Here is a 25,728-nt window from a genome sequence, read left to right as displayed (position 1 = left end):
TAGGAGGTGTGTATGCGGAAGATTGATCTCTTCCCTCACTTTTTACCCTCAGCAGGTCTGCCATCACTAGTTGAGCAGGTTGGTGCCTGCACAAGAGCATCTAGGTGAGTGAGTGAGTATACTTTGCTCATCAGATAATGCACTCAGTGTGGGCTGTGTCCACCCAGAGGGGAGCCTCTTGTTATCGCACATGAGATGGTCCTGGGCTGACCTCTCTGCTCCTGTCTGGGCACTGGGCCCAGAGGCAGCAGGTCTGTGTCTCAGCCATGAGTTGCAGACATTCCAAAACCCCATCTGTGGTATGGGCCAGCAGTGGTGTTTGGTCTCATGAGGCCATTGTGAAGATGGGATGTGAGTAGAACTTTGAGAAAGTTCCGTGTAACCTATGCATGTAACTCAAAGGGATTCCTGCAGAACCACAGAAGTGGGGGGGGGGGGGTTGTTACTGGACCCTCTGTCCTCGGGAGCTGTTTTGTTACTGAAAAAAGAGGAAAAGCAAGTTGAGGGGCAGGCAGATAGACATAAAGATCTTTACCAATAAGTTCAGGTTTCTTGTTAGAGAGAATCTGGTAGAAAATATGGTAGCCCCTCTCAGCGGCTTGCTGTGAGATGACACGAGATTTCTCTAAGAGATCTGGAAAGGAAGGTGCAAACATGTCCATGAATACAGTCCCATTCTGCCTGGAGTGCACGGTGCCGCAGCCAATGGGCTCCCCTTTCCATACAGCCCCACGCAATAGCCAGTCCAGGGGCTATTCCCTCTGCCCCGGGCATGGCTGCTGGGGGCCTGACTGTCCATGGCGGGGAGCCCCGGAGCAGGGTCAGCACCCCAGGCATGAGACAGCCCTGGGCCCCACACACTGTGTAGCTGGTCCCGCCCCGCAAGAACCCTCCAAAAGGGGCCAGACTCACAGCTCTCAATGTCCGCTCCAGCCAGTTTGCCCGTCGTTCCGAAGTGGATTCGGATGAACTTGCCCTGAGCAGGGAGGGGAGGGTTGTGAGGGGGGATACAGGGAGTTCTAGACCAACAGAGTCCCTCACTGGCAGCTCCCCTGAATTCCAAGGGTCCTACTGGGAACGTAGCTGCGCCAGACATCACTGTTCGTGGAGCTGCGGATTTCCCACACAGAAGGGTAGAGAAGATGGACGGGGCTTGGAGCCAAATTTAGGGTCTGTGGGGTAGCCCTACAGGGCATTAGTGGGGAGAGGAGCACCGGCAGGAGGGTCTGGGGCCTCTGGGAAGCATGCTTAGAGGCACACATGGGGGAGTTTGGCCAGCGGGTGTAGGAAGCACACTACGCAGTCTCCTTACTGACATACTGCATCCCTCTCCCTGAACTTCGGTAGAACCACCGGGAAATTCTCCCGGAAATAGGTGTCTCTGTGGCTCCATCTCTGCTGCTCCTGCCCATCTGCCCCTCGCCTCAATTTCTCACCTGCCTTCCCTTCCTCCTTGCCCAGCTCTGTTTACCTAGGCTCCCTGCCAGCCCACCGGCTCAGGCGATGAGGGGCCCCAGCAGGAGACTGGGAATCAGGAGGGAAGCCCGGGTATTTCTCCTCCCTGGACAGCACCTCCAGTAGTGGAAGGCAGAGCTCCCGCAAGAGGACTGAGCTAGCTCCAGAATCCACCAGGGCCCTGGGGACAGCACGTTTCGGGCATCCCTCCAATGGGAGGGAGTGTTTGGAGGGGAGGAAGGAGGGGAGGTGTCTACAGCTTTCGGCCAATGCGCATCTCTGGCTCCCCTGACTTCACTGCTTTCTCCATCACCAGGTCTCTGCTTTCAAGCTCCTGGATTTAAGTACTGATGTGGTTCTGTTTGATATAGAACCTGACAGATAGGACATTAAAAATCTCGGGAAGGAGATGCTGTGACTCTCTTCATTCTATTTGCATGTTTAAATCAGCCCCAATTTCCTTACCTGGAATGGGGTGACACCTACCCCCCCTCCCCCCAAGGGGTCACCGTTGTGGCTGCTCACACTTACAAAGCGAGAGGAATTGTTGTTCCTGATGGTCTTGGCGTTCCCGAAAGCCTCCAGCACAGGGTTTGCCTGGATGATTTGATCCTCCAGGGACCCCTGACCCAGAGAGAAACACAAGGTTGGGTGCTGCCTGGAGAGTCAGGGCTTTCACAGCACTGTGGCTTTGGAGCCAGGAGCCAGGAGGGTAAGGGCCTTGGGAGGCCTGGAAATCAGGGCAGGAAGGAACCCGGGAAGAGGGCCACCACCTGATGACCATTCCCTGTGGCCCTGACATGGGAGGGGCACCTGGCAGATGACAGGCCTTGCTTCTTAGCTGTTCTGTACTTTGTGATTGCGGGAGAGACTCCTGAGTGAGCCTGAAAACCCTTCCCGGGGCATCCCTGGTCTTTCTTACAAACTCTCCTTTGCTTTGTGGGCTTTTATAGATGCCACTGGCCCAGCTGTTGCTCCTTGGGCCCCCTGGCCACCAGGGTCTGCAGAAGCAGCTGAGGGAGGAGCTGGTGTTCCCCTTTCTCCCCTGCCAAGCACCAGTGGCTCTGCCACATGCCTTTCTGGGGACGGACGTGAGCTGGGACAGTAGAATAGATCCTGTAGGAGGAGACCCAGGTCTGTGGCTTCCTTCTCCCTATGTGGTTCATCCCTCTCTCCAAGCCTGTCTACTCCTCTGTACAATGGCCCAAACCCATAGGACAGCTGTGAGGATCACATGGGCTCTGCTGTGTGTGCCCTCCTGGGTGTGCCTTCCCGTGTGTGCCCCCCATGTGTGCCCATCTGTGCGTACCCTCCTGTGTGTGCCTGAACACAGGGTGGGCTGGCATGACAGACTCTGAGTGTGTCCGTTGGTCCTACCTTTCCATCCGAGGACTGTTTGCCGGTTCCTCCGACGTTTGCAAAGTACTGAATGACCTTCTTTGTGTTCTCAGTCTTGCCAGCACCAGATTCTCCACTGCAAGTGGAAAATAGAAGCAGACAAGTGAAGCACAAAGAGGGGATTGGCCACAGAGAAGCAAAGCAGTAAAAGTTGCAACCTGAGTGTCACCATGATTCACCCTCAGCCGGGACAGGGACAGACAGTGGGGGGTGGGGTTGGGGGACACAGAGCCCCCGCCCAGTTTCACAGGTGCAGCCTTGATGTCCTGCTAAGCCCACTCACAGCCTGCAGATTTCCATACAAAGTCCCACCAATTAATTCTAAGAAGGCTTAATTACATGTGTAAGACACAAACCTAATTATATGTATATAGACTGAGAGACAGAAGGGACACTTACGTGATTAGCATAGACTGATTTTCACGATCTGCAGGGAAGAAGACAGCAACAGGAAGATGTAATTAGGAAACACTTAGAAACTAGACATTTGACATCGCCATGGCCAATCAGTCCGCATCTGCCTGCATCCCACTCAATGCATCCCGGGAGGTAGGGTGCAGCGACCACCAGAGGCCCAGCCCCCTGTGTCCGGTGGGGTCCATGGCCACGTGCTTGCCACTGCAATGTTCACCTCTGCAGAAAGGCCCCAAATTCACCAGCCCCATTCTATATATTTATCCAGTCATAAGCCACATAAAAATCACTTCATGGGCCACCATGCTACAATGCAGAGATCATACAGGGAATGGTTAAGTGTGGACTTGAATCCTGGGCAAGTTACTTAACCTGGCCTTCCATGTTTCTGTAAAGCGGATGTAGAAGGGATGCGGTGTGAGGTAGGGCCGGTACTTAGCAAGTGCCCTGCACCCTTACCGAGCCCGGGTACCCAGTGTTAACATCACACCCTGCTGCTTCTCAGCACGTAGTGAAGAACTTCAATGGGTAGCGTGGAGTCCGGGTTGGGATTGGGTAGCCCGTGGTTCTAAAATGTTCGGAGCCAATGGCAAAAAGAGTTTTTGTCGCCCACCCTGAGAGCCCTAGAGGTCCTGCTGTACTCACTCATGAGCATGTCGTGGTAGGCGTTGTCAGAGATGGAGAAGAGGTGGGGTGGCATCTCGGTGCGCTTTTTGCCTTTGTACATGTTTGCCACGCGGGCTCCGTAGATGGGCAGCCACTTGTAGGGGTTGACTGTCACACAGAACAAGCCCGAGTAGGTCTGGTGGGAGGTGAGGAAGACAGTGAGCTGGCCTTTCCTCCTGACGCCCTCTTCCCTCCCAGCCCTAGCCTGTCCTAGAGCAGCCTGGGTGGGGAGGGCGCTGCCAGCCTGGAGAGGTACAGCAGCATCCCCTCCTGGAGGCAAAATCTGTATTGGAGCATCTAGTCAGCGAGCAAAACAATCCTTCGCTTTCATATATTTGTTTCATTTTCTTCTGGTTTAATTATTTGCATAGATAACACAGTCACTGCAAGGGCAAAGGTGCAGGAAAAGGTCTCCCCAGCTCCTCGGTGTCCCAACTCCTCCTCCCTCTGGGGAAGCACTGTGTTAATTTCTCACACCCCCTTCCATGGTTTTTGATGCGTATACAAAGAAATCCAGGGATGTGTTCTTACCCACCCCACTTCTTGTTTTTAAAGCAAAAGATAGCTCTCTATAATACTGTTCTATATCTTGCTTTTTCCGTTTAATCTATCTGGGAGATTTTCATGAGAATTCACAGGGAGACTTCTGGGGTGTTTTAACAGCGGCAAAGCCCTCCCTGGGTGGACACGCCCCCCTCCCCCACTCCACCCCCAGTGGGCAGCTGGATTTGAACTACTCTTAAGAAGAGGCACCATCTTCTCTTTTCATCACAAGGCAATTTTGTAAGGAAATTGTCCCATTAAGGAGAAAAGAAAATCAGAAAAACCAATGAAGTACTAGAAGAAAGGGGAGAAAAAGGGAGGGCAGAGAACAGCCCCGTCCGTGGGTCCCCACCCATGAGTTCCAAACTGTCTTTCTCCTTGCTGGACCCTCACATCCACCTGAGAGCCCAGCCCCGACCCCGTGCCTCTTTTCAGTTAGACTTTAAAACCTTCCGCCTTGACCCAAATGGGAATAAACGCCTCCCTGCCTGACGCCAGCTTCTTCTTAGCATAGCTGCCATATATGTATTAAGTTTTTATGAGGAATCTTATTAAATAGAAAGTGACCAAAAGGAAGAGAAACAAAGATGAGATAGAGCTCACTTAAGGAGTTGAGAGTAGGACACACAGTGTATTGCCCTGAAACCCCTGCCACAGAGTCACTCTTTCCCGCCAGTCCTGTCTGAGGGTGGGGGTGAGGACAGACAGCAGACGGATGGATGGATGGATGGTTGGATGGACGGATGGACAGGGGGTGACATCTAACAAGGCCATATGATGTCACCAGAGGGAAAATGAGTCTTGATGGGAGAGTCTGCAGTGGGGTAGTGAGGACAAAGACTCCTGGGTGGCAACCTCAGCAAAAGGTATACCAGCTGCCCGTGGAGATGGCACCATCACTGAGACATTGAAGGCTTGGAGTGGAAGTTCTAACGCGTCAGAAACATGGTTCTGTGCCCTTGTCTGAGCCATACTGTGTGACGGTTGCTAGGAAGGTAGAGTAGCAGCTGTGTCCTTCCCATCAGGAGGGGTGCAGAAGGTCAGCAGCCATCACCCGTTGTCCCCACCGCCAGCCCCCGGGGAACTCACATAGATCCTCATGTTGGTGTAGCGTTGGCGCAGATTGTTCAGGACGCTGGCCTCATTCAAGAAAGTCATGTCTGCCATGTCACTGGCTTGGTAGAATTTGGGTGGGTTCATCTGCTGGACATCATCCTTCTTCACAGTGAGAGTCTGGGTGGGGGAGTGTCAAGGCACAACAGGAATTAGGGAACAGTATAGTCTGCAGCCATGTCAGCCTCTGGCACAAGGTACCACAGACTCTCTGGTATCTTGGAACGAGCTGGAGTCAGGTGACCAATGGGCCTGACTCCTGATCCAGCCATGTCCCACTGTGAGGCTTGGGCTGATGAGAGACCTCCAAGGCCACCCTAGTCCAGATTACCCTTCCTCTGAAAGAGGGATCACAGGAGCTTCCTTGGCTGGTGGCGGGGAGAACTATATTAACTTAAGCAGGATCCTATAAAATACCTTATAAGCTATTAAGTTCCATCCCTACATTCAGAGCACCTCTGGACCCTGCTTCTCTTCCTGCCAAGTCCGTGCTGATAGCTGAGCAGAACTTGCTTTTCAATCCCAGTGACACTTTGCAGAGGCGTGACTCTTGGCTCTCTGCCTTGAGAATTGGCAGTGGTTTATAAAAAGCGTGAACTTTTTCATTGAAAAAAAAAAGGAGGAGGCGCCTGGGTGCCAGTTGGTTGAGAGTCTGGCTTTTTTTTCCTTTTTAATTTTTATTTATTTATTTATTTATTGAATTTTATTTATTTGACAGACAGAGATCACAAATAGGTAGAGAGGCAGGCAGAGAGAGAGAGAGAGGAGGAAGCAGGCTCCTTGCCGAGCAGAGAGCCCGATGTGGGACTCGATCCCAGAACCCTGAGATCATGACCTGAGCTGAAGGCAGAGGCTTAACCCACTGAGCCACCCAGGGGCCCTTTTTTCCTTTTTTAAAAAAGATTTTATTTATTTATTTGAGAGAGGAGAACATGAGTGGGAAAAGGAGCAGAGGGAGAAGGAGAAGCAGACTCCCCAGTTGGTGCCAAGCCCAACATGGGGCTTGATCCCAAGACCCTGAGATCATGACCTGAGTGAAAGTCACACGTTTAACCAACTGAACCACCCACGTGCCCCTGAGCTTCCAACTCCTGATTTCAGCCCGGCTCATGATCTTGGGCTTGTGGGATCAAGTCTCTCATTGGGTTCCATGCTCAGTATGGAGTCTACTTGTCCATCTCCCTCTGCTCTTTCTCTATCTCTAAAATAAATAAGGGGTTGCCTGAATAGTTCTATCAGTATAATAATAATACTATATATATATATATATATATATATATATATATATATATAATACTATAATATATAACAATAATAATAAAATAAAGTAAATAAAATCTTTAAAAAAAAGACATTTCCCTGCTCCCCTCAAGCCACCTTAAAGAATAAAATTGAGGGGCGCCTCGGTAGCTCAGTGGGTTAAGCCTCTGCCTTCGGCTCAGGTCATGATCTCAGGGTCCTGGGATCGAGCCCTGCATCTGGCTCTCTGCTCAGCAGGGAGCCTGCTTCCCCCTCTCTCTCTCTGCCTGCCTCTCTGTCTACTTGTGATCTCTGTCTGTCAAAAAAATAAAAATAAAATCTAAAAAAAAAAAAAGATTTGGGGCACCTGGGCGGCTCAGTGGGGTAAAGCCTGGGCCTTCAGCTCAGGTCATGATCCCAGAGTCCTGGGATGGAGCCCCACATCAGGCTCTCTGCTTCCTGCTTCCCTTCCTCTCTCTGCCTCTCTCTGACTACTTGTGATCTCTCTGTCTGTCAAATAAATAAATAAAATCTTAAGAAAAAAAAGAGATTAAATTTTAAAAAAAGAATAAAATTGAAAGCAAGTGAGCAAGCAAACAAGACCATAATAATAATAATAATAATAATACAATGAATCCTGAGCAGTTAATGTGTCAGGGTAAAAGTAGTAGTACAGGGTTAGGATCCTGGAGTGTCTGTGCACGGCAGGCAAACTCCATCCTCCCTCTGCGCCCCAATTTCTTCATGTGTAAATGAAAACCAGCACCAGCTCTTAAGTTCCAGCATCTGGGACCAAAGCTTAAGCCATGTGATCCAGAAAATAAACATCTTTGACAAGCTGCCTATAGCCTGAGATGTGGGGCTTGAACAAGCACTGGGATTTCTGGGACTTTTAATAATTTATGAGTCCACTAGGCAGATAACTTGAAACCTTGACAGTTCTGGAAAATCTACCCACTAATGGTCACCACACCCATGGTAAATCAAGCTGGGTTTTATTCCGAGTCCATTTTGGGGAGTTCCCAGATCTCTGGGCCTTGCCTTCAGGCAAACACTTCTCTCTCTCCCTCCCTCTCTTCTCCGTCTGTCTGTCTGTCAGCGGAGGCAGAGGACAGGGGCCTTTACCTTTCTCTTAGAGGTCAGGTGAGTCAGTCTTTGTCCCAGACCTGCGGTGTCACAGAAGTTATGCGCGGTCCTTAATGTCTATCCTAACCGGGCCCCCTGGGGATCCAAGCTCTCGTACATTACACCTCACAACACCACAGTGCTCTGCCCTTCTGAAGTGGGTTCTCCAGAGAAGTCAGCTTGACTTTCATGTTCCAGTCCCCTAGAACCTGGGGATAGCCTCATTTCCCTGCTGCTGCTCCCCTCGAAGTGAAGCAAAGCACAGATCTCAGCTCAGCTGCTGCATGTTCTGATCGCAGATCTCTGGCCTCTTGTCTTCCTGACATTGACTGAGGACCAACTCCTGCTGCTCGGCCCACCACCAAGAAATGGCCTTGTGACTTGGGGACATGTGGGTGTTTGAGCGCAATACAGCTAGGTTTGAATCTGAGCTCGGCATTTGCTGTCTTTGTGACCATGGGCCACTTACGTAGGTCCTCCTTCATCCTTTATAAAATAGTAACTCCTAAAATCCCACTACATAAGATTATTGAAAGGATTAAACGAAACATCCAGTGCCTCACCAGGAGTCTGCCATAGGGTAACGGTTTAATGAACCAAACTTTCTATCCATTCTCTCAAGTCACCCCCACAGTCAGAAAACAGTGGAGACCAGTAGAGAGAGAGGTGTGCTGGTAAACCAGCTCTAAGGGTTGGTGCGTGCGTGGGGGGAAATCCCTGATTTATACCATTTGTCAAGACATCAAGCTGCCAAAAGTTTAATTCTCGGCTGCAAAGTCCCTGGTTGTTTAGCATTGAGTGTTGGGTCCTCACAAGCCAGGACAAGCCAGCTCCAGCACTGCCGCCGTGCAGCAAGGGACGCTGAGCCTCCATCTGTGGGCAGGCAGGTGGAGAGCTCCCTGAGTCAGCCAGGGTGTTCTGAGCCCTGCCTCACGTTCCTCATGTCGCTGTGAGCACACAGTGCAACTGCGGACGTCTGCGATGCTTACTGCCGTGCCCCATGAAATCCCCATGAAAGTAACTCTCACACAATCTCGTGCACACGCATGCTATTTCAGAGCATACCTGTACTTGCGTGTGTCCTACCATGTTGGAGTCTCTACTGGGGAATAGTCAAAGCTCAGGGAGGGCAGGTGTCTTGCCCAGGGCCATAGTTCAAGTGTAGTCAGGTCAGCACACAGGACTCAGAGGCATCTGCCCTCTTACCATCCTGCCTCTTGAGCATGGACAGCAGAGCCTGGGTGTCTGCCACTCCCTAAGCTCAGTGTCTTCCTGGAGATTATTCCCCACTCACCTGGTTGTTGACTGTCTTCACGGTGACCTGGTCACCCTGTTCAGACTGGATCTCCCCAGCAACGAAGCCCTCTTTCTCGTCTTTGACCCAGCAGGACTTCTTGATGTCATAGGGCTTGTTCATGGCTTCAATCCTCTCCTTTTCTGGAGGTGCCAGGAAGGGCATCGGGTCCACATCATCCCCACATTCACCTTTGTATCCACCAGGCATCGCGGCTTGGCTGATGGAGGAGCAGGAGGGAACCAAGGGAGGGAACCAGGGCTTCCCTGGGTGCTGTAGGGAAGAGCAAGGACAGTTCGCCAAGACTGATGGGTAGGTTGCAACAAATGCCCCAAGAGAGATGGGGTTGCTTCTCTCAGGTCACTTTGGAGGTCTTGTGGCATTAGGTCTTAATAATCAAGAATTAGAAATTAGTTAATAGCACCTCAGAGTTGTTATAGCCCCCCACCAACTGCAAAATACTTTTGTCACCTGTCCTCTCATATGCCTCTCACACTAAGGCTGTGAGGTAGGGATCAGGAAACTCATTTTATGGAGGAGAAGAAGAGAGCCTGGGGAGGCTAAAGCAAGGATTTTAACCATGAAATTGGTATGAGAAAACAATTATTACTTGGTTTTGCTTTCCCTTAAGGTATGAACAGAGGCCACAAAGCACAGTAGGACCCCAGTAACACAGTTCCTGTTGGGTTTGTCCCCAGCAGAAAGCACAGCTAATCTTTCGTTTTAGCCTGGCTGTAGACATCTTAAAATATTATTTACCCTCATCTCAAATTTGAAATCATGGTCTTATTAGATCCTGAGTTAGCTGTTATTTAAATCTACTTACAAAGAAGTATACTTTTAATTACTATATCACAGGGTAACTTGTAAATATTTTGATAACTGTATTTTAATACAATCGGTTTCCTTTGCAACCCCATGTATTTTTTTTTTAATGTATTTAAAAATAGTAATCTTTGCTGAGGTCTATAGGCTTTGCCAGATGCTAAGCAAGTGGTTGGTCCAGAATAATTGCCCGGATTCAGGGATTACCTCTCTTAAGATGAGGCCAGCCTGGAGGCAAGCCTGGGCCGCTAGGTCTCCAAACCCAGAGAATTTCACCAAACCACTAAGAAGAAGAACTGGGGATTCATGGCAGCAAAGAGAGAAGTCCGGGGGATCCCAGTTTGTCTTGGGGGTAAAGAACCTTCTCAGAAGTTTGGGGAGGGTGTGGTTCTGAGGCCCTTTGTCAGCAGTGCTGTTCTAGAGGCCGAGGACAGCGCCCAGCTCTAAATAAGCCAGCTGGGGATGGAGGGTCTCAGAACTGTGCCTCCCAGGATCCCCGCTGCCCTGAGCTATCCTCTGGAGGGCTCCAGCTTTTTCTGTCAAGGGCTCTGGTTTCCAGAAGAAGCTGACCGAGGACAGCCAAGAGGGGGCGGCAAAACCAGATACTTGCTCCTGGTCTCATCTCTCTGTGGGGTCCCTCTCTCTTCGGGCCCCCCAGCCCCAAAGCTGGTCTGTTTCACAGAAAATGAGAACGAGAGGAAGGAGGTAGGCACCCTGTGCCACCTGGTGATGCCTGTGTTCCCACTGGACATAATGAACGTCTTACATTCAGGTAGTAAGGTGCATAGGATTACCAAGGAAACAAATGGTATTAAAATATAATTAACAAAATTAAGTAAACCTGCTTGATACAGTAATACATATCCTCTTTCCCTAACGCATCAAATGACATGTGGGTCTCACAACCCAACAGCATTCTGCAGCAGTGATGGGAACCAACAATTTTTCGAGCTCTCTGCAACATTGTCCTGTGCTATGAAAACGTAAGTCACAGGTGCTGAGGACTGTGATTTGTCGCCTGTGTTACAAAGGGGAAGGAATGAATGATACATTTCTGTTAAAGGATGGAATTGTTTCCCCACTGAAGACCCCAGAGCTGGGGTGAGAACCCTGCCTGACTCATCCTGAATCCTGTCCCGGGGGAGCACTGAGCTGGGAGTCCTCAGTGTGCCCAGAGCTTCTAGCAGTGCATCCAGCACCCAGGAGACTTGGCCCTCCCTCGGCTCTGCCACAAGTCACCTTGGGCAGTGTGGAGGCTGCATTGGGCCTCCTCCCCCTCCCCCGTTCTGGAAGAGAGGATCGCTCAACATAAACTTCCTTTTGTCATGTGTTGTCCCCAATGGCTCCGTTGCATTGTCTTTTTGCTGCCTCATTTTCCTGCTTCTGTTTAACACAGATGGAAGCCACCAGGGAAATGAGACCAAAATCCACATGAAAAAGAAAATGCAAGTATCAGCAAAGTCAGATTAAAATGCATTAGAGTTGCCATTAAAACAAAGCAACTGCTCCCGTCTGAGGGCTAGGTACCTTTTTAAATTGTTCTAATGTGGGAGGAAGGGCCAGAAATTCTCCTTTGTTTATTCCGATTAGGTTGCTTCTGTGTTTTGGTTTCTTTTTTTTTTTTTTTTACGATGGTTTTGCCAGGAACCATAAGCTAAGCTGTCATTGCTATTGTCCTGGCCTGGGGGCCTGGGGCATAGAACCCCTGGGACCAGCCCCCCACCCTCCCAGCTGTACAGGCTCTGACGCCAGGTTCCACCCCTCTTAGTGACCATAGTCCGTTGCTCAGCAGTGAGTCCAGCTCTTAGTAGTGAGCCCAGGTCCCCCTGTATATTCAGGCTACTCCTGGCCCTGCAGACAACAGCTCTCCCCAGGCATCTCTGATAACTAAGACCCACTTTTTCTTTCTTTCTTTTTTAAAAATTTTAAAGTTTATTTATTTATTTATTTACTGGGGTAATTTCTCTACTCAACTTGGGGCTCGAACTCCCAACCCTGAGATCGAGTCGCGTGCTCTTCCAACTAAGCCAGCCAGACACCCCTCAGACCCTCTTTTTTAACATCATAAACCACAGAACATAGAAAACACTCAGCTCAAGAAAACATTCAGCAAAAGCTGCAGGGGGCCTGGGGGTGGGGTGGAGGAGCCGAGATGCATCACCGTGTGGAAAGGGCAGGGCTGGGATTGAGCCCTGGGGGAACCCAGCACCTCGCTCCCCCAACCAGGGAAGTCAGGTGGTGCAGTGAAGTGCGGCTGGTCAGGGTTTGAATCCCAGCGCTGCCCTTGTCTCACCGTGGAATGCAGGTGGAATGCAGTTCGAGCCCCAGCAGCTAGCTGCCTCCTTGCCCGCAGGTCCAGGCTCCTTGGAGCGCTGAATGATATGCATCTTCTGCAGCCCAAGGCTCTAGAAATGCTCGCCTCCTGCTCAGCCTCGCTAATCTCTTGTCAGTCCACCCACTTTCCTCAGGTGGCTCCTCCAGAGCACCCATCTCCCCCTCCACCCCCCGCAGCCTCAATGGTACCCACCTGAGACCACACTGGAAGAGACTGGGTGCTGAGCAGAGGCTGGCCATTCCCTTTTATACCTGCCCAACAGGTCTGAGCCAGCAAAACCTTAAAAAAGAAAAGAACCCCTTAGGGCTCTGGTTGCTCAGCTGGCTTTACCTTCCAGAGTTAGACTGGATGCTCCCAGGTCCCTCAGGGGGGATCAATGAATGCTGTAATTTTAGGACATTCTCCTTCCTCCCATTGCCCTTGTGGGGAAACTGATGACCTCAGCCCAGGGGTGCAAGCTGTGGGCAGAAATAGAACAGTTGGCTAATGTGTTTTCTCCTTAGAGCTAGGACTCTGCCCACGGAGGGGATGACTCTCAAGGAGGAAGACCTGGGTTGACTCATCCAAAGCCGTTGGCATGGATGAGCCCAGATAACCAGTGGGTTGATGATTTTGTCAGTCTGGAAGGCCAATGTGAACTTAGACTTCACTCATTTGATCACGGCCGTGGGCCTCCTCCAGCTCGTTATGGCCAGCAGTGCCAGCTTTAAGTCCCAGAGCCCTGCCTCCAATTCCTGCATGGATTCCTATACATTCCGTGACCTTGCGCAAGTCCTTGCCCTTGCTGGGCTTGCCTTTCCCATCTGCACCCTTCCGGAGCTCAGATACAGCTTCTGGGTCTGGAGGGAGAAGCTGCCTGGGGGACATTCTTCCAGGCTGTGCCTACAGACGCCCTTATCTCCAACCCGCCCCCGCACTGTTTTTTTTTTTTTTAAATTGAGACAAATTAACATAAAATTAACCATTGTAGGTGAGTAACTCAGTGGCATTTATACATTCATAAAGTTGCACAACCACTACCCCAGCCTGGTTTCAATACGTCATCTGCCCCAAAGAAATCTGGTACCCCCCACTTTTTAAAGATTATTATTATTATTATTATTATTATTATTATTCTTGTTGTTTTTTCCGAAAGAAAGAGAGAAAGAGAGAGAGAGAGAGGCAGAGCCAGCGAGCACGCGCTCTGGCAAGTGTGCCCACAAATGTGGGGGAGGGGCAGACGGAGACGGAGAAGCAGACTTCCCACTAAGCAGGGAGACCAACACAAGACTCAATCCAGGATCATGACTTGAGCTGAAGACAGACATTTAATTGAGTGAGACGCCCAGGCGCCCAATCTGGTACCCTTTAAACAGCTTCTCAGGCTGGGCAACCACCAATCTGCTTTTTTCTATCATTATGGTTTTACCTATTCTCTATATTTCCTAGGAACGGAATCCTCCGAGATCTAACCTCTGGTGCCCAGCTGCTTTCCTTTAGCATCATGTTTTCAAAGCTCATCCAAGCTCTAGCAGGTGTCAGGACTTTATTCTGTTTAAGGCTCAACAGTAATCTGTTGTAGAATCTGCAACATTTTATCTTCTCACCCACTGATGGACGTTTGGGTTGTTCCCACCTTTTGGCTACCGTGAATTGCGCTGCTATGAACATAGGGTTGCAATTATTTTGGTTCTCAATTTTTTTTTTCTTCTGGTTACCTAGGACTAGACTTGCTGGATCAGTTGTAATTCTATGTCCATTTTTTTTTTTTTTAAAGATTTTATTTTGAGAGCGAGAACGCCTGCGTGCATGGGAGTGGGGGGCGGGGCAGAGGGAGAGAGAGAGACTCTCAAGCAGATTCCCTGCTGGTCCCAGAGCCAGACCTGGGGCTTGATCCCACAGCCCTGCGAACACAACTTGAGCTGAAACCAAGAGTGGGATGCTTAACTGACTGAGTCACCCAGGCGCCGCTGTGTTCAGTTTTTTGAGGAGCCACCTGTTTTCACAGCATCTGAATCATTTTACCTTCCTGCCAATGATTCACGATTTCTCCAGATCCTCAGCACCACTTGTTACTTTCCTTTCTGTTTTGTTTTGTTTTGTTGTTGTTGTTAATTATGGTCATCCTAGTGGGTGTGAAGCGATATCTCATTGTGGTTTTTATCTCTATTTCCCTAATGACTGATGGTGTTGAGCATCTTTTCATGTGCTTGTTGGTCATTTATGTATCTTTGGAAAAATGTCTGTGCAAGTCCTTTGCCCACATTTTAATTGGGTTGTTTGTCTTTCTGTTGTGGAGTCTTAAGAATTCTTTATATATTTTAGATACTGGATCCTTTTTTATTTCTGGCAGAGAGAGTGAGAGTGTGTGTGAGCGGAGAGGCAGGGGAAGTGGGGAAGAAAGGGAGAGGTGGAGGGAAAAGTAGAGAGAGAATCTCAAGCTGACTCCACACTTGGCTCAGAGCCTGATACGGGGCTCGATCTCACAACGCTGAGATGGTGACCTAAGCCGAAATCAAGAGGCAGGTGCTTAACTAATTGAGCCACCCAGGCGCCCCTAGATATTAGATCTTTTTTTTTTTTTTTGATAGACAGAGAGAGATAACAAATAGGCAGAGAGGGAGGGGGAAGCAGGCTGAGCAGAGAGCCCGATGTGGGGCTCCATCCCAGGACCCTGAGATTATGACCTGAGCCAAAGGCAGAGGCTTAAACCACTTAGCCACCCAGACGCCCCGATCTTTTTTTTTTTTAATTAAAGATTTTATTTATTTATTTGACAGAGAGAGATCACAAGTAGAGAAGCAGGCAGAGAGAGAGAGAGGGGGAAGCAGGCTCCCTGCTGAGCAGAGAGAACCCGATGCGGGGCTCGATCCCAGGACCCTGAGACTATGACCTGAGCCAACGGCAGAGGTTTTAACCCACTGAGCCACCCAGCCGCCCCGCAGATACGAGATCTTTATCAAGTATATGATTTGTAAATATTTTCTCCCATTCTGTAGACGTTTTCAATTTCTTGATAATGCCCTTTGATGCACAGAAGTTAATTTTAACAAAGTCTAACCTATTTTGTTGTTGTTGTTGCCTATGCTTTTGGCATCATAGTTAAGAACCTGTTGCCAAATTCAAGGTTTTGAAGATTTGCCCCTGCGTTTTCTTCTAAGAGTTATATGGCTTTAGATTTTATATTTAGGTTGTAGCTGCCTTAATTCACTCTTAAAAGAAAAAGGAGCCCACCTGAGCACAGAACTGATTTCCTTTTTTTGTCCCTCTGGGTTTGGGCCTGGGAAGCAGCTACTTTACCGAGATAAACAAAGAACTTTTTTATTTAATGCATATTAATGTTTTGCAGACACTTGCTTTTGACTGATCCCCGCAGCATTATTATTGTGTTCTAAAAACGAATCTGTCAGTGAAGAATTGGATTAATAAGCAATTTCGACATGGACCCTTTCCTATCTGCCTGAATACTTCACCCCTCGAGGATGGACCCCATTTCTTCTGTACTGGGCCTCAGTTTCCCCAAAGGTAAAATAAGAGTTTGGCTGAGGTGCCTTCAATGCTGCTGAGGTGCCATTCACGCCGATCAGCTGCTCCCCAAATTCTGATCACCTGATAGGGTCATTGTCAATTGCTTTAGCCTCAGAACTTTTCATAGGCAGAACTTTGTGCAGAAGGAGGGAGAGGCAGAGAGAGAGAGAGAATCAACAGAGATAAATGGAGCTTCTTTGGGGAGAGCAGGGGAGATGGTCTCTCCATAGCCCACCACCCTCCCGGGGGGGCCTTTAGAGACAGTTATCCTGGAGAGGTTGCAGGAGTCCATCCTTAGAGTGCTCCACCCAGAGCCAGCATCCTTCCAGTTTATTTCCACACGATCTTCATCCTCTGGCTGATGAGAGCGGGGGACAGTGAGAAGAAAGGGGACCGCACTCATAGTGGTTCTGAGAAGGAATGTTCCCTGGCAGGAGGTTTTCAGTCTGGGCCCCGGCAGGAGAAAGCATACTCCAACGTAGTCACAGCCTGGAGTTTAAGGGAAAGCCTATTGAATGAGGTGGGGCAGGGTTTAGGGGAATGGGCAGGAGAGGCCATGGGAAAGCCACCACACCCCAGAAAAGTGGGAAAAGTGAAGTCCTCAGGGAGATGGCCCAGCAGCTACTGCCCAACCAGACCCAGCAGGGCCTTGCTCAAATCTCCCCACCTGCTCACCCATCTTCTCCCCTCATTTCCTCTGGCCACACCCAACCAGAAGCTGGAGAGCAGGGACCTGGGGAGGCAGCCAGTAGAGGTCAGCCTCCTGGGACACAGGACAAGTGGAGGAAACACAAGATACCTAGTACCTGCCCCTCTGTCTCTCCTGAACTTTTCACTAGGGAGTTTTTGTGGCTCATGTTCTAGAAAGTTCCATCTCAGTAGGAGTGCTTGGTTGGGAGAAGGCCCTCAAAGTAACCGTCAGGTGAGTACTACCTCCCAAGAGTAGGTGGATACACGCGGTAGTTTCTGCTTTTAAAACTGCGGTAAGAATAGCACTGGGCTTGTAATTATCTGGCTCATGAAGATATCTGGGGGAAGTTTTGTTATACCTCTCTATAGAAAGCCAGCTGACTTAGACGCCCTAGGGGGAGAAAATTCCCTGGAGTCATGGCTTGGTATTGATACAACAATAAAAACAAAGCGTTCCTGAGTCCATTAGCTCATTTGGATTTTTCCAGCTTGACCCTGGGCGGGTGGGTGATGCAGATGAGTAATGACTTGCTTTTAGTGGATGAGAAAACAAGTTCATAGAGGTGAAGCAATTTGCCCAAAGACACACAGTGAGTGAGCGTCTGAGACGTGGTCCTATTTTTCTTTCCAATGCTTATCACTCTCAATAGCGCGTCATGGATCTACTAGACGGTTTCTGAGCTCTTTCCTTTGTCGAATGTAAGTGTGGTGAGGACAGGCATTGGCCTGGGAGACAATAGAGTGTGTTGACCAAAAACTGGACTCTGAAGCTAGATTTTCTGAGTTTGTCCCTTATGAGCTCTGTGACCTCTCCCCACTTCAATTTTCTTGTCTGTAAAATGGGGATGGTAGAGGTACTTACCAAATAGGTTTGTTCAGAGAAAGGAGGGAGCTCATGTAGAGTGCCTGGCATGTATTAGATGATCAATAAATATGTGTTGTGTGGAGGAAAGCTGGAACCGTATGGTGGGAACAATACTCCAAGCACAATACTGTGTTCGGGTGATAGTTGAGATGGGAATTTTTCTTGGCATTTACATCCAGAAACCCTTGGACTTAGATACATGGGGAGTTGGGCCCTGCCCCCTAAGGGCTGACTTAGGAAATAGGGCTGCTGGCCCTCGGTGTATTCCTTTCTTCTCCCAGTTCTGTGAGCTCTGCACTAAGTTCTTTGCTGGACCCTAGCAGTGATATCCAATAAACCAGACACTTTTTCTCCCGTGGAGGGCTTTGCACTGTGGTCCCTTAGCCTCTGGGGGGGGGGGGGGGACTGGAGAGGGCAGAGGAAACACAGCAGGTAAAGGTGAAGGAGTGGCACCTGGTCAATCCTGCGCCAGCCTGAGACCCCCATACTCAGTGCCCCGGGATGGCCTCTCATTGCCAGGACCAGGGCCTGGGCCCAGAACCTTCGTGACAACAGAATTCTCAGTCAAGAGATGTTGAAGAAGGTCGGACCCTGTCCAGATCCAGGGCCAGGAAGCCAAAGTTACTTTAGTTTTCCTGCTGTGTGTGCCACGCCCTGGGCTGGGAACCAGCTCCTCCTGGAAGAGGTTCCCTTTCTATGAAGCAAAGGGCCAGTTGTTGAAGGTCCACAGGGGATGGTTTCCAGCCTGTGAGAGCCCCGACAGTCACTCACTCAGGATGTTTCCTGGCACCTAGGTCCTACTGCTTACAAGACCAGCCTGTCTATCCATGATGGTGGGGGGTGGGGTATGTGGTTGGGGGGTGGCCTTCTCTCCTTGCTTGAAATGAGAAGTGTGGCTTTATCAAATCAGATACTAAGTGCTTGCTTCTAGAACATTCTTAGAACACAGAAACATCCCAAGTGGAAAGAGTTCCATGGCTTTGAGTCTCAGTTCTGCCATTTCTTCCTTATGAAATTGGAAAAGTAATAATAATGATAATGATATTGGGGCACCTGGGTCGCTCAGTGGGTTAAAGCCTCTGCCTTCAGCTCAGGTCATAATCCCAGGGTCCTAGGATCGAGCCCTGCATCGGGCTCTCTGCTCAGTGAGGAGCCTGCTTTCCCCTCTCTCTCTGCCTGCCTCTCTGCCTACTTGTGATCTCTGTCTGTCAAATAAATAGATAAATAAATCTTTAAAAAAATAATGATAACGATAAATGACCATTGATAGAAAAATCAAGTGGGATTATTTACTTGAAAGTGTTTTTTTTTTTTTTTAAGATTTTATTTACTTATTTGACAGAGAGAGAGACAGCAAGAGAGGGAACAAGCAGGATGAATGCGAGAGGGAGAAGCAGGCTTCCCGCTGAGCAGGGACCCCCCCCAATGCAGGACTCGATCCCAGGACCCTGGGATAATGACCTGAACTGAAGATAGCCACTCAATGACTGAGCCACCCCGGCGCCCCCTGAAAATGCTTTCTTAAACTTTTCACTAACCACCACCAACTCATGATGTTGAGCATCTTTTGCCACCCACGTGTCTTCCTTGGTGAGGTGTCCATTCAGATCTTCTGTGGGCGTTTTGTCATCAGGTAGTTGTGTGTATGTCTTTTATATTGAATTTTTTAAAAAGATTTTTTAAGTTTACTTTTGTGTGTGTGAGAGAGAGAGAACGAGTAGGGGGAGGGGCAGAGGGAGAAGCAGACTCCCTGCTGAGCTGGGAGCCAGACAAGACACTGGATCCCACGACCCTAGATCGTGACCCAAGCTGAAGGCAGATGCTTAACTGACTGAGCCACCCCGATGCCCTTTTATACTGAATTTTAAGAATTGTTCATATATCCTACATATAAAACCACTGTTGGATATGTATTTTGTAAATATTTTCTCTCAGTCTGTGGCTTGTCTTGAAAATGCTTTTTTTAAAAAAAATGATTTTATTTATTTGACAGACAGAGATCACAAGTAGGCAGAGAGGCAGGCAGAGAGAGAGGGGGAAGCAGGCTCCCTGCTGAGCAGAGAACCCGATGCGGGGCTCGATCCTAGGAGCCTGGGATCACGACCTGAGCCGAAGGCAGGGGCTTTAACCCACTGAGCCACCCAGGTGCCCCTTGAAAATGCTTTTAAGTAGGAATATGCTGCCTACTTGTTAAGGGTCTCCCCAAATGACATAGAATGGACACCCCAAGAAACTCTATCTCCATCTACTAATGCTTATCTCCTGGGAGGTTTCCATGGAGCGAGTTGGGCTTCTCTGAGCACGGTCAAAGGTTGGAGCCAGGAGTTCTGATAACTTGGTTTGGGGCTGGAGATGGGAGGGGAAGGAAGAGAACTGGAATGTATTTATCATGCTTCTGTGTTCCTTAGCCGGTTTCTGCAGGTGTCTGCAAGGTTATGTCCTTAGCAGCCTGATCCCTGCCTCCTAGGGGGGCATCGCATTGCCACCTCTCTGTGCCAGCTCCACATGCCACACAGTTTGAATGTGTGGGTTATTGTTAGGCTGGTAGGGCAGGGTCCTCCCAGACCCACAGCCCTGGGGCAGTTTAGGCTCCGGGACCCTCTGATCTGGAAAAGCCATGGAGACAAACCTGAGGCTTCTGACACCTACCTCCAGCCTTGGGCCCAGAGCTGTCCCTCACCAGGCCCCGCCCAGCCCAGGCTCCTGCCTCAGCCCCTTGGATGACCTCTTTGGAAGCCCAAGGGTCATCCTTCCTACTCCCCTTCCCCCTTTCTCAGGCAGCTCTGAGCTGGCTTTCCGCAAAATGTTGGAAACAACTTAAATGTCCATCCGTAGGGGATGAGTTAATAATGTGAATAGAAAAATAACATGAAAGATATAAATAATACACATATAGGTGAAGTTCAATAAAGGTACAATGGATTTTTTTAAAACCAACAATGAAAAAAAAACCCAACAATGTAAATTCATATGCAATGGCATTCAACAAAGCCCACTGCTTAGTGTTGTTGTTGTTGTTTTTTTAAAGAAAGATTAAGGAATAGTTTGAAGCCAGTTTTGCAAAATGACACCCGTGTGAACAAATGTGGCAAGAGCTTGTGTGAAAGGATGCTCAGCCCGATGATCCAACCCATTAGCTCTGGGTGGGGAATTTCAGGTGATTTTTTTGTTAAACCTTCTTTAAAGATTTTATTTGTTTATTTGGAAATGAGAGGGAGGGCTGGAGAGAACGCACAAGTTTGGGATGGGCTGGGGAAAAGGGAGAAACCGATTTCCCCGCTGAGCAGGGAGCCTGATCTAGGGCTCTACCAGGACCCTGGGATCATGACTTGAGCCGAAGGCAGCCGCTTACCTGACTGGGCCACCCAGGCGTCCCAAGTTAAACTGTCTTTAACGTATCAGTATTGCCTGAAGTTTTTTCAACGAGGACTGTTTTTAGGCCCCGGAGTTATTTTTTGGGGGGGGGAAGAGGAAACAAACGTCAAATCGATGTGTCTCAAGATGCTCCCTTCGTTTTTTTGTGCCCCAGGGTGGTGGTTGCAGGGTCCTTCCTGGTAAGGTCCGGAAGCTACATTCTCAGCTGTTGTTTGCCATCTTGGAGGAAAGGGGATCCGTGCCCTCCCAGGAGGGCTGCAGGAAGAAGCCTTGGCAGGTGGAGGAAAGTTCACATTGTGCTCCTTGAAGACCAAACATGGACATGAGCCTGAGGCCCAGAAATAGCCCCTCGCCCCAGAGACCCTTGGAATCCTGTAGGGTCATCTCAGGAAAGGGTGAGCCCCAGCAGGCCACTGCTGGAATCTTCCTCGCAGGCTCTGATATGAAAGAGAGGCCTTAAGACAGGCTCTTCTGAACACAGTGCTATGCAGCTGGGACAGAAAGAACATGGGACCTGGACAAGGAGTTCTCCAAAGTCAGCTCAGCTTGAAAAGTGTCTGATTCCAAGCCAGCTGGAGATTTCCTTATTAATGGTGAATTTTATGGGAGCCAAGAAACACGGTGATCAAGGCTGCTGGAGATCAATTTCTCCAGCTCCATTTCTTTCTCTTTCATACTGCACTTAGACTTACATCTCAATTTGATTTTATTTGATACTGAAGTACCATTTTTATTTTATTATTTCAAAAATACCTAAAAACCGTTCCAACTTTTCATCCTCCTGGCATCATGCCTTTTTGCCAAGAAGTAGTTATTCTTATTTTTCCAAAGGAGAGAATCTCTCTCTCTTTTTTTTTTTCTGTGAGTCTCGCAAGGTTGAATAAATCCCAGTGTCTGAAAAGCCCATGTGGACTCAAACCCCAACTCAGCTGGGTAATCTCCCATCCATCCATCCGTCCATCCATCCATCCATCCATCATCCACTCATTCATCTATCCATCCATCCATTCATCCATCATCCAACATCTGCCCATCCATCATCCCTCTGTTGTCTGTCATCCATTCATCCATCCGTCCGTTCATCCACTATCCATCATCATCTGCCATCATCTATCCACTCTCTGATCCATTCATCCATCATCCATCCATCGACCGCCCATCTGTCATCCATCATACAGCCATCATCCTCCCATCCATCCATCCATCCATCCATTCATCCATCCTTCATCTATCCATCATCTATCCATCCATCCATCTGTCCCCAATCCATTTATCCATCTGTCATCCATCATTCACTCATCTATCCATCAGCCACTCATCCATCATTTATCCATCCATCCATCCATCCATCATTCTTCCATTATCCATCAATCAGCCACCCATCACTCCTCCATAACCCACCATCCATCCACCCATCATCCATTCATCCAACCATCATCCACCCATCACCCCTCCATCCATCTATCCATTCACTCATCCATCTGTCCATTCAGTAGGTGCTTCCTCTGGAGCCAGGGACTGGTTGGAATGAACCTTGGCCTTATTTTCCTGCACCCTCTGAGGAGAACATGTCCTCCATGGAGCCATTACAGGGAGTGAGAGCATTGTGCTAGATATCCAGTGCTGTCTTTGAATACCTAACTCACTTTCTCACCTCACCTGGGATTATAATAATATGCATCTCACCAAGCTGTTACAAGGTGAGGTGCGAATGGCAGAAAGAAAGACCTTGTGTAATTATTAGAGCCCAGGTGCTCAAGTGATGACAGGTGGGTTCTAAGCTCGTTGGTGGCAGGGACCCTGTCTGATTCAGTCCTGCACCTTGCAGACTCAGCACAGAGTGGGTACCCAGTTGCTGGTCCCTACAGAGCCTTGTCCACAGCCCAGCTCTTGGGTCACGTGGTGTCAGAGGAAAGCCTCACAGGACCCTGGGCTCTGGGTATGATCTCTGCCTTTGATATTCAGAGGCCCCAGAGAGGAGAAATGTCTGTAGAATGCCCCCATGCTCCTGGAAAAGAAAATGCTTACCCTATTCAGGCAGATGAGGAGCCTTGGAAGCCGTGGGGCTGGATCAGATCCTACTTAACAGATCAGGCCCCATTAAACAGAATGCACTTCTAGGAAATAAACACTATACTGAGGAATTCAGGTTCTAATTTTACCAGAGAGCCTGCAGACCTGATGAACAACCAGCCTTCCTTTGGTTTTCTTTTGCTGTCTTCCCACCCTGCCTTTTCCTGTCCTTAATCTCCCCTTTCCTCAGGGCGCCTGGGTGGCTCAGTGGGTTAAGCCTCTGCCTTCAGCTCAGGTCATGATCTCAGAGTCCTGGGATCGAGCCCCGAATCTCTGCTCAGCAGGGAGCCTGCCTCCACATCTCTCTGCCTGCCTCTCTGCCTACTTGTGATCTCTGTCAAATAAATAAATAAAATCTTAAAAAATATATATATATCCTCTTTCCTCATCTCCTGCTTCTGGGCCAAATAGCATCTACCAAGAATCTAAAATTAGCTCCTTGAGGGTCATCATCCTGGGAAGTTAAAGTCTCCCTAGGCCCCAGGGACAGTCTGACACATTTGTGTGTGCACGGATGCACCCGCGCGCTCTGACATGCCGAGGCCAGGCACGTCGGCAGCTGCGTTTGTCAGGAACCAGCAGATTCCCAGGGACTGGCCTCAATCACGGAACTTCTCCCAACCCGCCCCCCGAGGAATTGTTACATCAGCTTTCTAATTCCAGCGTCCTTTTTTCTTAAACAACTTTTCCATCATGATATGATGAGTAGGCGTCTATAAATAATCAGTGATGGACCAAGCTGAGCGGGAAGGATGGTGGGAGCAGTTGGCCAGGAATATAGGGAGCAAGGGGGTGCATTGACTGTGGCGAATTTGAAACAAGAATGAAAACTGACTAGAAACCAGCCTGCTTTTATTACCACCCTGCCCTGGCCATTATAAACGAAGTTCAATGATAAATGCCCCTCCCTGCCCAGGAGAACATCTGCCCTGCGCCCTGAACTTGCGATGTCGCTGTAAACAACAGTATTAACTACAACAACATTAAAAAAAAAAAAAAAAAAAAAGGGTTCCTCTTTCAAAGAAAGAAGTCAGAAGGGAGGACATCCTGACGTCTGCTGCAACACGGATGGGCCTTGAAGACTTTACGCTCAGTGGAATTCAGCCGGTCACAAAACGACAAGCATCGTATGATTCCACTTACATGAGCTCCTTAGAGGAGTGGAACTCACAGAGACCGAAAGTAGAAGGTTGGGTGTCCAGGGCTGGAGGAGGGGCTTGTGGAATTAGTGTCTGATGGGGACAGACTTTCAGTTTGGGAAGTGGAAAAGGTCCTGGAGACAGATGGTGGCGACAGCTGCCCAGCAGTGTGAAGGTATTTCATGCACTGAACTGTATACTCCGAAGCGCTTAAAATGGTCAGTTTTATGTTCTGTGTACGTTACCACCGTAAAAGACAGATGGGAGGAAGGGAGGGAGTCAGGCACGTTCCCAGCACAGGCCCAGGCACTGGGGCAAAGATGGGGCCACACAGACCTGGCCTTGCCCCATCACGTAACCTCGGGCAAGTCATGTCAATGTCAACAGCCTCAGTTTCCTGCTCTCTGAAATGGGATTGGTAATTCCTACTGCATCAGAGGAGTCAAGGCAGGTTACACTAGCCAGGTAAATAAACCCATCTTGGTAATTCATTCTTGAAAATCTAATGTTAAGAGTTTCTTGGACGGGTGTCCTAGGACCATGTTGCCAGACCAGCGGGTAAAAGGCCCACCATGATCAGCAGAACAGAGGTCGGGAGGGCTGAGGAGTGGGCGTCAGTAGAGGATGGGGCTGATGGAGGAAGGAACAGGGAGTGGGAAGCCCATGTGGGGCTCCTGGTGGGTCAGATGGTGTGGCCACTACTCGTGATTGGGGCTTAAGCATAGGGGAGGTTGAAGTGACTTCTATTTGAGGACTGAGATTCCATCCAAAGTGCTTTTCCTCCCGCGTCTCTGAGTCTTTTATGTAGCACCTGTGGGCCCTGCTGTGTGTGCTAATTAGGTTTATTCAAAGGACACCAGCTTGATGCTTGGCTTGGGAAGGTTACTGAGCACACCCACTGTATATCCTGGGTACATTCTGGGTGATGGAGGGACATCTATAACCCAGTGGGGGTAGAGGAGAGAGCCTGGCTTTGGGGCCAGTGTGCCCACGTATGCATTCAAAAATATGATGAGCAATGACTCTTCCTGGCATTGGGGATAAAGCAGCAAGTAAAACAGACAACACCCCCACTGTCATAGAGCTTACCCAGTTCCGTGGGGGTTGGTGGCAGAGCAGGAGACAGAAAATAAACAAGCAAGTAAATGCTCTGCATTTTAAATGTTAACAAGTGCTTCTAGGAAGTCGGACAGGAATGCAAATGTGTGGCTGAGGTAAGATTTGATTTTAGACATGGTGACCAGGAATGGTCTCCAAAAACTAAGACCTGACGGAAGTGAGGGAGGCATAGGGAACAGCAGGTACAAAGGCCCCGAGGCCAGCATGGGCCTGAAGCATTTGAGGGGCAACGTGGAGGCTGGAGTGTCTAGAGAAGGACCGTGGTGGGAGCGAGGCCAGAAGGAGCCGCATGCGGGGCGAGGCAGTGCAGGGGGCCTCTAAGGCGATTGTGGGCATGTTGGAAGCATTGAAGTGTTTGAGCTGCAAAGTGGTATAATCTGAGCTCCATGTTCAAGGGATCCCTCTAGCTGTGGGTGTGTACGCGCATGCGTGCAGGCTCACGCCCCCAGAAAAGCCTGAAGGGGAAGGGACACAGCCAGTACAGGGATAGGGATGATGAGGGAAAGGGGACTTAGGTGCAGGGAGACTGGGCAGAACGGGGGGTCTGGGCCAG

The 25,728-nt window shown here is 49.3% G+C and overlaps 1 protein-coding gene across 1 annotated transcript in view; it reads right to left on the bottom strand.

Moving 5' to 3' along the window:
• The window catches only part of LOC131819751 (myosin-16), a 60,041-nt gene extending 50,584 nt beyond the window's left edge, over window positions 1-9,457 (bottom strand). The window contains exons 1-8 of the mRNA XM_059155043.1: window positions 9,248-9,457; window positions 5,566-5,709; window positions 3,913-4,069; window positions 3,253-3,280; window positions 2,833-2,929; window positions 1,987-2,079; window positions 913-976; window positions 536-634 (exon numbers count right to left, since the gene is read on the bottom strand). Of these exons, the coding sequence (XP_059011026.1) occupies window positions 536-634; window positions 913-976; window positions 1,987-2,079; window positions 2,833-2,929; window positions 3,253-3,280; window positions 3,913-4,069; window positions 5,566-5,709; window positions 9,248-9,457 (892 nt within the window). The remainder of the gene's footprint in view (window positions 1-535; window positions 635-912; window positions 977-1,986; window positions 2,080-2,832; window positions 2,930-3,252; window positions 3,281-3,912; window positions 4,070-5,565; window positions 5,710-9,247) is intronic.
• Window positions 9,458-25,728: the final 16,271 nt, after the last annotated feature.

This window comes from Mustela lutreola, chromosome 17, assembly GCF_030435805.1.
Source record: "Mustela lutreola isolate mMusLut2 chromosome 17, mMusLut2.pri, whole genome shotgun sequence".
NCBI lineage: Eukaryota > Metazoa > Chordata > Mammalia > Carnivora > Mustelidae > Mustela > Mustela lutreola.
The sequence above is the reverse complement of the archived record's forward strand: the minus strand, read 5'-3'. Positions and strand labels throughout refer to the sequence as shown.